General features: G+C 39.6%; 2 protein-coding genes across 5 annotated transcripts in view; both read left to right on the forward strand.

The window, feature by feature from the left end:
• si:ch211-236d3.4 (protein FAM107B) overlaps positions 1-8,973 on the forward strand; it is a 44,508-nt gene extending 35,535 nt beyond the window's left edge. For all 3 annotated transcript variants that reach the window (XM_036983483.2, XM_021609634.3, XM_090241150.1), the window contains 3 exons: positions 1,078-1,306; positions 7,124-7,286; positions 7,391-8,973. In XM_036983483.2, coding sequence (XP_036839378.1) covers positions 1,078-1,306; positions 7,124-7,286; positions 7,391-7,504 — 506 coding nt within the window. In that variant the 3' untranslated portion in view covers positions 7,505-8,973. The remainder of the gene's footprint in view (positions 1-1,077; positions 1,307-7,123; positions 7,287-7,390) is intronic.
• Positions 8,974-9,228: 255 nt separating this feature from the next.
• LOC149982570 (uncharacterized) lies at positions 9,229-12,724 on the forward strand. Of its 2 annotated transcripts, none has more exons than XR_016497281.1 (4): positions 9,229-9,338; positions 11,100-11,233; positions 11,732-11,782; positions 11,867-12,724. XR_016497281.1 is itself a non-coding variant. In XM_090241151.1 (4 exons), exons 1-4 carry the CDS (start codon positions 10,594-10,596, stop codon positions 11,909-11,911), a joined length of 300 nt encoding a protein of 99 aa, XP_090097277.1. In that variant the 5' UTR covers positions 10,524-10,593; the 3' UTR covers positions 11,912-12,724. The 2 variants fall into 2 exon arrangements, 1 of the variants encoding a protein (XP_090097277.1); XM_090241151.1 differs by lacking the exon at positions 9,229-9,338 and adding an exon at positions 10,524-10,663.
• The last annotated feature ends 60 nt before the right edge of the window (positions 12,725-12,784 follow it).

The following is a 12,784-nucleotide window of genomic DNA, read 5'->3' on the forward strand; positions in this document are numbered from 1 at the left end:
GAGAAGTGGCTTATTTGCTGCCCTTCTTGACACCAGGCCATCCTCCAAAGGTCTTTGCCTCACTGTGCATGCAGATGCACTCACACCTGCCTGCTGCCATTCCTGAGCAAGCTCTGTACTGGTGATGCCCCGATCCCAGCTGAATCAACTTTAGGAGACGGTCCTGGCGCTTGCTGGACTTTCTTGGGCGCCCTGAAGCCTTCTTCACAACAATTGAATCGCTCTCCTTGAAGTTCTTGATGATCCGATAAATGGTTGATTTAGGTGCAATCTTACTGGCAGCAATATCTTTGTTTGTGAAGCCCTTTTTGCGAAAAGCAATGATGATGGCACGTGTTTCCTTGCAGGCAACCATGGTTGACAGAGGAAGAACAATGATTCCAAGTACCACCCTCCTTTTGAAGCTTCCAGTCTGTTATTTGAACTCAATCAACATGACAGAGTGATCTCCAGCCTTGTCCTCGCCAACACTCACACCTGTGTTAACGAGAGAATCACTGACATGATGTCAGCGGGTCCTTTTGTGGCAGGGCTGAATTGCAGTGGAAATGTTTTTGGGGGATTCAGTTCATTTGCAAGGCAAATAGGGACTTTGAAATTAATTGCAATTCATCTGATCACTATTCATAACATTCTGGAGAATATACAAATTGCCACCATACAAACTAAGGCAGCAGACTTTGTCAAAATTAATATTTGTGTCATTCTCAAAACTTTTGGCCGCGACTGTTTGTTTAACAGTTAGCGAAGAGGGTGTAAACTAGCGTTTCAGCATCTCAATGCACAGCTCCAAAAAGCCCAAACAGAGCCAAGTGCCTTGCGGATCACCTGCCGTTGCTCAGCTGTTGCTAATGTGTGCCAATCAGCAGGAATATTTTCCCATCTCCTGTTCTGTGGATGCAGCGGCTATTGCCTCTTTATGGGAATGTGGAACCTATGGCCACCTTCTTGTTTCCCTCGCTCAAGCCTCAATTGCTAGTATGTGATTACCCTGTTTCCCTTCGCAATCACTAACGCTGGTATCTTTCTCTGTTCATTCATCCTGTCCCTACCTCACTTCTACTCTCTGTCCTACAGCATCGGCCTATGCGAACCTGCAGTGGGAGCAGCAGCCCAGGCAGGATGGGAGCCACCCACCTCAGGACTACCCTCACAGGGACCAGCCCCCAGTGGCTGACTACACCCCCCAGCCCAATTACATGGAGGGAGATCATGATCTCATCAAGCCCAAAAAGCTCCTTAATCCAGTGAAAGCCTCCAAAAGCCACCAGGACCTCCAACGAGAGCTGCTAATGAGCCATAAAAGGTACAACTCCCACCCAACAGAGTCCCATACAAAATCTTGTATGAGACAGCTGATTGAGGTCATTATCCAGCAATCTAGCTATCAGTGTTTTCCAGCTCTTCTGTGTGTACATCTGTGTGTACACACAGGTCAACCTGACAAGGCATTCAGCATTCTAAGCCAAGCCCTCTGTAATGTTTTGCATCACTAATACACATTTTGTATGAGATGGATTTTCCTACAGTAATGCCCCATTACAGATCCATATGATGACATTAAAGGCACATACACATATCAAGGCATTACAAAAATAAAGAGATCCAGGATTACTCATAATCACTATATGTACCTAAACATGTACGGATTTACATAAAAGGAGAAGTACATTCTAAAACATAGACATCATTAGTCACGAAAGGTCAGATGACAACTGATCGTAATACTACAATGGTGTAATCCCACTTCTCAATTATATAAACCAAAGGTACTTTATTGTAACAACATAACAAACAGAAAGGATTGGATTTAAAAAGGGTCATAATGATTGAAACAAAGTGTTACAGCATAGGCAACATTCCCATTTCCCCTCTCTCTTTCTCTCCTGACTAGAACCCCATAAACTGCCCCTTCAAAATGATTTCTGAAAGGGGTCTTGGAGATCCACTCACAACATATGCTAGTAACTACACTTAAAAGTTCCCAAAATATTTAGTTCCCAGGAGGCAGGATATTTTCAACATGCCAGGTTGGGTACACTCTTGTAAAGAAAGGGTTCCAAAAGGGTTATTCAGAAAAACCTTTTTGTTTCAAGGTAGAACCCGTTTTGCTACCTATAACCAAAAATGGTTATCCTATGGGGACAGTTGAATAAATCCCTTTAAGGTTCTAGATAGTACCTTTTTTCTAAAATAGTTTGGGGGAGATGGGTGTTAATCTCCCCCACCCACTATTTAAAGGGTCTCAAATAGGAATTCTAAATGACTACAGAGAATCAGCTGGGTTTGGATCTTGGGATGAAAAAAATGAAACAATTTTTGCTTGAAAACAAAAAAACCGACAATAGTTCTGTTTGTTCATCTTGAGATGCCGTAGCCAGTATACACTTCCTCAAAATATTCAGAATTAATTAAAAAATAACGAAAGAAATCTGTCAATAATTTAGACGTTATTGCAGAGGAGATCATAGTTGGTACTTAATCTACTTAATTTTACATTAAGATTAAACTTACATTAAGTTTGTTGCAGTAAATCTCGAGTGAAATTTGCATAAAATGAGTCGTCTATCATTGTATGAATCCCTAATGTTGACCAATGACCGACGAAGGGGCAAGGACAATTTTTGTGTGCACGAACAGCCCAAAAAAACCTTGCCGAAGACCAAAACGAACAAAAACTTCTTAAAATGTTCTCATAATATGCACGAACTTGCCTTATGGCATATAAAATAGCAACTAACCAAACAGAGCAGTGTTTTCTCTCTACTGAAACCTGTCGTCTGTCTCTCTCTTTCTCTCAACATTCAGATCTCTTTAATTAGCAGGCCAATTAGAAGCCAGTTGTTGCTAGGTGACAACCCCTCAAGATACTGTCCCAATCACTGAGTTGTTGGGAACTGGGCAAATCCCCATGGCTCAAGCACTCCAACCATCCTTTAGGGGACAGTGGGAACTCAAACCTTTAACTTATTATGGCTACAGGGGCAGTATTGAGTAGCTTGGATGAAAGATGTCCAGAGGTACCCAGAGTAAACGACCTGCTCCTCAGTCCGAGTTGCTAATATATGCATATTATTATTAGTATTGGATAGAAAACACTCTGAAGTTTCTCAAACTTTCTAAAACTGTTTGAATGATGTCTGTGAGTATAACAGAACTCATATTGCAGGCAAAAACCTGAGAAGAAATCCAAACAGGGAGTGGGAAATCTGAGGTCGGTCGATTTTCAACCCAGCCGCTGTTGAATACACAGTGGGATATTGGTTATGTTGCACTTCCTAAGGCTTCCACTAGATGTCAACCGTCTTTAGAAACTTGAATGAGGCTTCTACTGTGATGTGGAGCCGGATGGGAGCTGTTTGAGTCAGTGGTCTGGCAGAGAGCCAGGTCCTGGTCACACGCATTTCACATGATAGCAGGTGATAGCGACCTGCATTCCATTGCATTTCTACAGACAATGGGATCCTCCAGTTGGAACATTATTGAAGATTTATGATAACAACATCCTAAAGATTGATTCTATACTAAGTTTGACAAGTTTCTTCGACCTGTAATATAACTTTTTGAAGCTTTCGTCCGACGTTCGGCTGGACCTGCATGAGCGTTTGGATTTGTGTACTAAACACGCTAACAAAAGTAGCTACTTGGACATAAATAATGGGCATTATCGAACAAAGCAAACATTTATTGTGGAACTAGGATTCATGGGAGTGCATTCTGATGAAGACCATCAAACGTAAGGGAATATTTCTAATGTTATTTCTGATTTCTGTTGACTCCAACATGGCGGATAATTTTTTTTTCTGAGCGCCATCTCAGATTATTGCATGGTTTGCTTTTTCCGTAAAGTTTTTTTGAAATCTGACACAGCGGTTGCATTGAGAGGTATATCTATATTTCCATGTCTAACAATTGTATTTATCGACATTTATAATGAGTATTTCTGTAAAATGATGTGGCTCTCTGTAATATCACCGGATGTTTTTGAAACTAGTGAACGTAATGCACCAATGTATACTGAGATTTATTTTATATAAATATGAACTTAATCAAACAAAACATACATGTATTGTGTAACAGGAAGTTCTATGAGTGTCATCTGATGAAGATCATCAAAGGTTATTGATGAATTTTATCTCTATTTGTGCTTTTTGTGACTCCTCTCTTTGGCTGGAAAAATGGCTGAATTTTTCTGTGAGTTGGTGGTGACCTAACAATCGTTTGTGGTGCTTTCGCTGTAAAGCCTTTTTGAAATCGGACACTGTGATTACCTATAAAACGGTATAAGATACGTGAATGTTTGAGGAATTTTAGTTATGAAATTTCTGTTGTTTTGAATTTGGCGCCCTGCACTTTCACTGACTGTTGTCATATCAATCCCGTTAACGGGATTGCAGCCCTAAGAAGTTTTTAAGAGAGCGTGCAAGAGGGCCTTTTATGCCCCTCCAGCCCTGCTGTTTTCTAGTGTTCCTCTTGTTTGTTTCATTATGCAGTTGGATTTGTATTTATAGTCATGGTATTCAGTGATCATAAACATGAATCCAAACCCTTTCCAACATGCAAGAAGAATACAATTATATGATATAATTATACAAATATAATGGCCCGGAAACCCCATTCCCAGGAAGATAGAATGCAGTACATAACAGTGAAATACCTCCCCTATCTGCTCTTCTCTTTCTGTAATCAATCTACAGTATGTTAATTAATTTTCATGGTGTATCTGAACTTGATTACACTGTAGTTAGTCCGTTAATCAATCAGGTGCTAAATAGGTTATAATAACAACATCATCATACAGGAGAGCCAGACCAATCGTTTATAGCCCACTAGTCTAGTAATACATAATTCACTCTAAAATAAATCTGTTAAAGAAAGGACATGCATGTCTCACCTGCAGCCTCTATTCTAGTAAAATGACCATTATTAAATATGTCCACCGTTCAGTGTTGATATGACAGAGAGAGGAAAAACCAGTACACTAAACATGGAGTGTTCTTAGAGTGAGAAATTGGAAGAATATAAAAACATAGAACTGAATTGATAAATGTAGCAGGAATTTCCGGTCTAACATACAGTATTCCATATGTGTGCTTGGGGCTATGTAAGGTTATCTTTCACTGAGCCTGCTTTGGTGCTTCTGTCAATGTTCATCTAGAACAAACAGACACCACATCGAGGGACCCATTTGGCCGTGATCAGCAGATTATTATATTTCCCTTGAGATGCACACACATGCATTAGCGTCTGCTTTTCTACAGGCAGGCAGGCAGATACTCAGAGGTAAGCTGGCATGGCACCATACTTTCAATTAAGCATTTATCTGCAGGGCTTGGGTTGGCACTGCTACTGGTGCTAAGAGGGGTATGGCTGTGAGAGTCAAAGCCCAGAAGAGGCAATCTGTGTTGGGCACCATGACAGAGAGAGCCCTAACAACGCTGGGAGATAAGCCACACCACAGAGGTGGGGGTGCAGGAATTAGGTCATCAAACTGAACAGTCTCTCTTTCTAACTGATTGGTCTCCACTCTCTTTTCTCTGATTGCTTTTTCTCTCCTCCTCTCATTCGCTCTCGCTGTAGATAAGGCTTTTTATATCATTGAGTGGCATTGATGGCTGGGAGATCTGAGGGGGCGGATAGAAGAGAAAAGAGGGACTAAAAAGCATTGACAACAACACACAGAGAGAAAAAACATGTTTGGGTTCAAATGTCACTCCAGTTCACAATGCTGCGTAGCTAGGAAGGAAACAGGAGCTATGGATTTCTAAGCAGTGAGGAGGTATAGAGGAGTCAGTGGTCCCAGGGTCATGAGTATAGACAACAGAAACCAGAAAGTAATATAGTGGGCTCAGATATCAGCCCTTTTAATGTGCTATTCTTGTCCTGTGGTTGGCCAGCGAACTATACCTTCCATAGATTTCTTGGAGAAAATAGATTGTAGTCAATACTGGTAGTGTGTTCATTTCATAAACAGTGTGGGTGTGCGTGTGTGCGTTTAGACACTAATGCTAGCATTTCGCTACGCCCGCAATAACATCTGCTAAATATGTGTATGTGACCAATAAAATGTGATTTGATTTTTATTTGTTTTGTGTGCAGAGAAGCGGGTGAATGCTGATGAACACAGAATCACTCTATTTTAATCACCTCCATGTTTGTTTGTGTACACCTCTCCGACTTATTCGATGAGCACAGACAAAATTAATGAAAACACTAATCACACCTCCCATAGCAGCCCTCCCTCTATCTGCCACGTAATACAAACCTGTGACTGCACCTCCCTAAGGAAGAAGAAGGCACTACATTGATTTAATTAGCCGTCTCACAGAGGAGAGCTGAGAGGAGGATTGCCAAGAGTCCCACTGTTTTGATTTACATTTGGTTGAGTTGTCAACTAACATGAGTTAAAAGTGAAACCAACCAAAATGTCACCATGTCATTGGATTTAGGTTCAAAGTTAAATCCACCTAAAAGTTGGATTTAGGTGGATTTTTGCAAATCCAATACATTTTTCACATTGATTCAACGTAATCACGTATTTTGGGGTGAAATGACGTGGAAACAACATAGATTCAACCAATTTTTGCCCAGTGGAGAGTTCAACACCTATCTTATCCTGAGTGTAATAGCTTGTCACTCTGAAGTTAGCTGATGTGAGATATTGAGGGTAGATATTGAATGTATTCTTTATCAGTTTTAGAGGCCACGTGCAGTGATTGAGTAAATTCAAAGCATATTAACAATTGAGAAGGATGGGTTTTTTTGCCATCCTGATAGAACAAAGGTCCCACAATTCAGAGAGATTCAGAGACACACGCAAAAACACAGCTCGTGGATCACCAGTTCCTAGCTCGCTCATGTTAGGACTACAGGAGCCTTTATCAGCAGGAAATTTTGCTTTAGGCTACTACTACGCAATTGTTGTTTACTAAACTTCAACTTAATCCTTTCACGTTTGGTTGTATCAATGAGTGAGGACAGGATATCAGATGACAGAGCAAAATCAGAATTTAGCGTTTGGCATGATAAGAGTGACCTCTGCTGGAGACAAGATGAAAACATTGAAGTTAAATTCAAATGCATATGACCTTAGTAAATACCTTCTGTCCCGCCCGGCTCATAGGGGTGGTGTTGTTGGTGTGGAATCTAAGCCTGAGCTGCAGCGAGTGTTAGAGGCCAGGAAGAGGGAAAAAGTGATAAAGCAGAGGAAGGAAGAAGATGAGGCCAGAAAGAAGATCTCTCCTCTGGAACAAGAGCTCCTCAAGAGGAAGGATAAGCTAGAAGTGGTAGGAATCATCAATCGGTCAATACAATTATATTGCTATAGAACATTTTACAAAGGCATCAGTCACAAATTGATTGAATAAACTCCCTTTTGTTTCTGATACAGTTGGAGAAGGAGCAGGAAAAACAAGAGGAGACAGTGAAAGCCCCAGAGTTTGTCAAGGTCAAGGAGAACTTGAGACGTACGTCCTTTCATAGTAATGGAGAGAAAGAGGTGTAGAGAACAAACGGTCCAGGTATACAATTTAGTTAGAATCTGCTGGAGTTTGCACACATGTGTGTATTATACGTGTGAATGGACAAAGAACTGCTGTGATGTGCTCCTCTGACTGCACAACTCAGACACCGGCAAGGAACTTCTACCTGTTACAAGGACTGGTCGACAAGCCATGACACAATGCCTTCACTATCCTACTCAGAGCAGAGACACAGAGAGAGACAGAGAAGGAAGGTTGACTCTGCATTGGGCTACTGTTACAGTCAGTAACATAGGCCAAACTATAGCTGTGACATCTCAATCCAGAGTAACTGGCATGAGTGTGAGGGTCAAAGAGGGGAGCAGCTATTCACTTGTGGACATAGTGTTCCGTATTGCAACGACTCTAGAAATAAAGCCAAAGTGGGTGTTCTTCTACAGTGTCACAGCAGTGGCTACTTTTTATTTTAAGCTGTGTATATCCAAGAGTCATTCTCTAGGATACAGTATAAAAAGCACACTGTACCTGCACATACAATAAATACAGAGTGTTAACAGGAAACAATTCAATTAACTTAATGGCACATTCAAAATCTTCTCATGCAATTTAAGGTCACGCATCTCAATATGAATTCTCTCACAGGGAAAGTTCCTATCCCTAACAGTGCCTTCCTAGTTGCATGTCATCATAATCCAAAAGTTCAAAACAAGAAAAGCTATCATTATGAAACTGTATACTATCAATCATTTAATGTCACCTGGGCATCATATAGAGTACTTTATGTAGGTGAATGTGAGTGTTGGTGTGATTTTGAAGAGACACAAGAGGCACAGATATTTATATTACCTCCAACCCCATCTCACCTTTTTTTCCGTAACATTTACATGTTTTGGAAAGTGATATTTATGTTTTGTGCTAAAGGTGTGAGACAAGGTAGATATTCTCACATTTGTAATTCTATCACAGCTCTTTTTAAATAGTATTATGCCGTGATACACAATTAAATGCAATCAGTTGAATCATTTTATTTAAAAACGGCACTTTAGGAAATGAAATTATGTATCTGAATATGTATTTTAGTGATCAATTATGAATTAGTCATGTTGTAAATAATGTCTTCTTAAAATCCAATGATTAAGTTTGAATTTGTTTTTATCCTGATTGCGTATGTTTTTATTTTTGTGTTTTTTTTTTACACCACATCTTGTTCTCTGCCTTTACTGACTCCTGAACCACTTACAATGTTTAATGGTATAAAACTGTACATGATATAAACATGAAGACATTACTTCTCGTTTACTTTTCAGTCTCTTCTTTGCATAAAAGTACAACTATTAATGTATGATTATTTCAATAGCTTTAATAACAGCAATATGATTGTTATGAATAACAATAAAAGATCAAATTACCACATATCTGAGAAGGGAGGTACAAAGGGCTTAAGTAAGATTGGTTTTCTTTCTAAGAAAATAAATAAAGGACTAACACTGCATTTGATAGTAGCACTGTGACCATTCATTTGGATGGAGAATGTCTAGACTCATTGGTAGTTTATTGAATGCTGTTGAAGAAGAGATTAATATTTGGTGAGCTACATTAGAGAGACAAACACACCACTGATCCAGCCTTCTACCATCATGGCTGAAAGTTCCATCAGTAAGTTTGCAACAGCGTATCGAGTTTAGTGTCCTTATTGGGTCCATTTAGGCAGAGCCAGGAAGCTGTCTCTTGTGCCAAACAACCATAACACAGGGCACTCACTACAGTGCCACTTCCCATGGAATGTTACAAACCAGAAAGTAAGATGCTGAGCAACATCGTCAAGGCTGGAATTCTGGACCGGTGACATCTGAACAGGTAAACAAGCCAAAGCCTGGGAGAGAGTGAGTGACAACTCTGCTAAGCCTTCATTAAGATAGGAAGATTGTGGCAGTACAGAGTACATTGTCACTGAAATTCTAAAGATGTGTCTGTCTGTGACATTTTTGTATCGGTTTGAGCCCTCAATGTAATATCCCCGACTTTGACCAACCATGCAAATTCTCCAAGGTATCCAATGGAATGGTTTCATGAGAGTAGGATTTTTGCCCTGAAAGAATAGTGAAATGCACGAGAGAATGATTCAGAATCAGTCCCTGACCTAAGAATACTTGATGGCTATGAGTAATACAGACAGAATATCTCGTTTGAAAATTATTTTTATGGTGATTTTTAAAATTATGCTAATTATATTTCCGCGGGGGTGAGGACATCGACTCTAGGCGTTTTGCTAAGCATTGCGAGACACCATTAGACATAGTCCCCTGTGCCCTCACCAAATTCTTTGGCCCCACAATTATGGGGTTAGAGTAATGCGACACTCTGCATCACAAGAAGACTCTTTGTCCTCAAACCACTATCACCCTCCTGTGTGCTTAATCCTAAAGAATCTTCAGGATCCGATTTGTAGTGCTCCGCTACACAAGAGCCAAATTGTTTCAATGTTGCCTTGGTGAACCTGAACTGAAGGGTAGTGCGAATGGAACACCTATAATGAAAGTGACCACATTCAGTCCTGACTCCTGAGTAATAGCTGAGTAATAGAATTTGCTATTCTTAACAAAGTGACTAAATACAGCAGTGGAAGTATCCTCTTTTAGACTATACTATAGAAACCGATAACTACCGATAAGTTCAACCAGATAAGCAATTTCTACTTTTTAAATAGAACACAACAGAAATATGTTACTTACAACTAGTCTGTGTCATAACTGTTGTAGCGATGAGAGATTTACGTGATACACACCAGGTTACATTTGTGTCTGCTCTTCAGTTTGATTAGTGCAGTAATGTGTGATTGTTTATATATTTTTCCTTATTGAACAAGCTAATTTGACCTGAAATTAAGCTGCTCGTGGCGCATCCATAAGTAAATGCTTAGAAATAGAGCACCCTCTTTGGCCTTGTTCCACCTGTCTAGATTCTACACAGACACACACATACACATGCTCACACACACACACGATGAACGATGTTGTTGAGGTGCTTGGGGGGGGGGGGCGTGGTGTTTTCTCAGGTAACATACAAAGAGCTAGGGCTTTTAGGGGCATTGCACTTTGCTTGTTGAGAGGCAATGAGGCTGTGTATGGATATTGCTGTGCCACTGCTGGCTATGGTGCACATGACCTACATCTGTGAAGCAGGTAAGAGTCCATATATTATCTGTATTATAAGTATCTTTAAACCCCTGAACTGGAAACAGCTCAGTTGCAGGTGTTTCAAGAACAAATAATGGAATTTGTCATTTAATTGCCACATGAGGGTTTCAAAGCACCTTATAATGGCTATACAAGTAAGTTATTTTAACATCTGTCTCTCTGTAAGACTGAGAGCTGGTGATCCATATCAAAGTGATGGTGTTGCAAGGACAAAAGAAAAACAAATATACTGTATGGAGTAAAAATAGACTCATATTTGATTTGATATTATTTGACTTGGTTCTATCACTATTTTCACCATTGTCATCCGGTACTACATTTGACATTGATATTTTAGTTACTTAGGACATTATTCCTATGGACATTAAGTACTGTGTGTTGGTGCAAATATTCCTCTGTGGGTTTTTTGTTGTTTTTGTAGCTCTGCTGAGGAAATCCACAGCGGCTGACTTCCTAAGACCAGTAAGAGAGAAGCGTGCTGCAGAGTGTTTCCCTGCAGGCTGCAGTATGGAGGACAGTGATGCTGAGGAGCTACTGGAGGCCAACTCACACTACGTGAGTTCAGGCTGGCAGACACACTGGAGTATAGACAGTAAATATGGGTCACCCAATATTATAGTCTTACTCAAATTCATGCTACAGTGTTCCTCTTTTTAGGATGGCTAAATCAAAGCTAGAACTGATTAAATATGTTTCAGCTAACTGGGTCTCTACTGAAATGTTTTATTTTATCAATATATATGGGCCACAGACTGAGAAACACTGCTCTGTAAGTTGATCCTCCAGGGCAGTGGTGCATCTACCACTACTACACTCGAACATACAAGAGAACAAAGACAAGTCAGGACATTGACCCTGACATCTGTTTCATTTGCACCAACTTGAAATATCACATTTCTAGTATGAGAACTGTTACTAGACCTGAACTTGAACAACTCTGACTAACTCACCAACAGACAGAAATAATATGCAGTGCTATATATTTTGTAAAACCATAAAGCCATCTATGTGTAACGCAATTTGTGAGGATTACATGACTTTCTGAATTCGCAGGACAGTCCGAAGATGCTGTTGAATGGTGGCACTGGGGCAGGGGTGAACTCGGTAAGTTCCAAATTTCCACGTTTTTTTATGGAAAACAAGGTGCACACAGTCCATAATATTTAGTTTTCTAGTTCTTGTTTTCAGAGTCCTGGTAGTGAGGCTACGGTGGAGGAAGGCTCAGGGATGTAGCCCTGGGATGTACTGTAGCATCATCAGGCCAACGCCAGGAGAGCTGCAGCAGACAGACAGGAGATGCATGGGTCTTATCTATAACGAATGACAAAATGCAAGGCCAAATATTCCACTTTATTAATCATTATCTTTTGGGATGGGTGGAATTATAAAAACTTTAAATTATGGAAATATAGAATTCCAAGGTCTTTGTGAAAGATGGATTTATTATAATATTGTTATTGTCTCTGCTTTGTCAAACCATTTGATTTATGATTTGGGAGTCTACTAAGATTTGTTTCAAAGTACTTCTTGATTTTTAACAAAAAATGGCTAACACTTGTTATATTAGTTAAATAATCATATAATTGCCTACCTTCATATTGGTGCTTCGTAAGAATGGTGCTCAGTACCTCATTTATTTTGCAAGTTATCTTTGTAGAATCATAGATCTTAAACTGCATGGGTACAGCTCTTTATAAGCCATGAATTGTCCAAAGGAAATATTTCCCACTTTGACAAACTTGAACTATGAGAAGTAATTGAAGTTGATATACTAAACTATATTATGTGGAGCAATGGAAAATATTTGTATAATATTTTGACAATGTACTTTTTGAAGATTTGCAAACAAAATGATTTTACCATTTACAACTAATTTTACAATATTTCATTGTAATGTGCCTACTCCCAAGTCAAAAATTATAGGGAATTATCCCTGACCTGTATCACCTGTATTTAAATATCCAACTTACTGATTTAGAAATATATAGGCAGGCCTACTTTAGAAATGTCTGTGTAAATATCTCAATAAATGCATATTTTAATCAATTGTTGTTAGATAACTTTTGTATATGTGGTGTCCAAGACATTACCAACATAGATTGGGGA

The sequence above is a fragment of the Oncorhynchus mykiss genome, chromosome 7 (assembly GCF_057628025.1).
Source record: "Oncorhynchus mykiss isolate SJ-2025 chromosome 7, ASM5762802v1, whole genome shotgun sequence".
NCBI classification, from domain to species: domain Eukaryota; kingdom Metazoa; phylum Chordata; class Actinopteri; order Salmoniformes; family Salmonidae; genus Oncorhynchus; species Oncorhynchus mykiss.

Excerpts from the sequence above, each read along its gene's own strand:
- LOC149982570 (XM_090241151.1), top strand. The coding sequence starts at position 10,594 with ATGAGGCTGTGTATGGATATTGCTGTGCCACTGCTGGCTATGGTGCAC. Across the intron at positions 10,664-11,099 it reads GACCTACATCTGTGAAGCAG|CTCTGCTGAGGAAATCCACA; the intron begins GTAAGAGTCCAT and ends TTGTTTTTGTAG. Across the intron at positions 11,783-11,866 it reads CTGGGGCAGGGGTGAACTCG|AGTCCTGGTAGTGAGGCTAC; the intron begins GTAAGTTCCAAA and ends TCTTGTTTTCAG.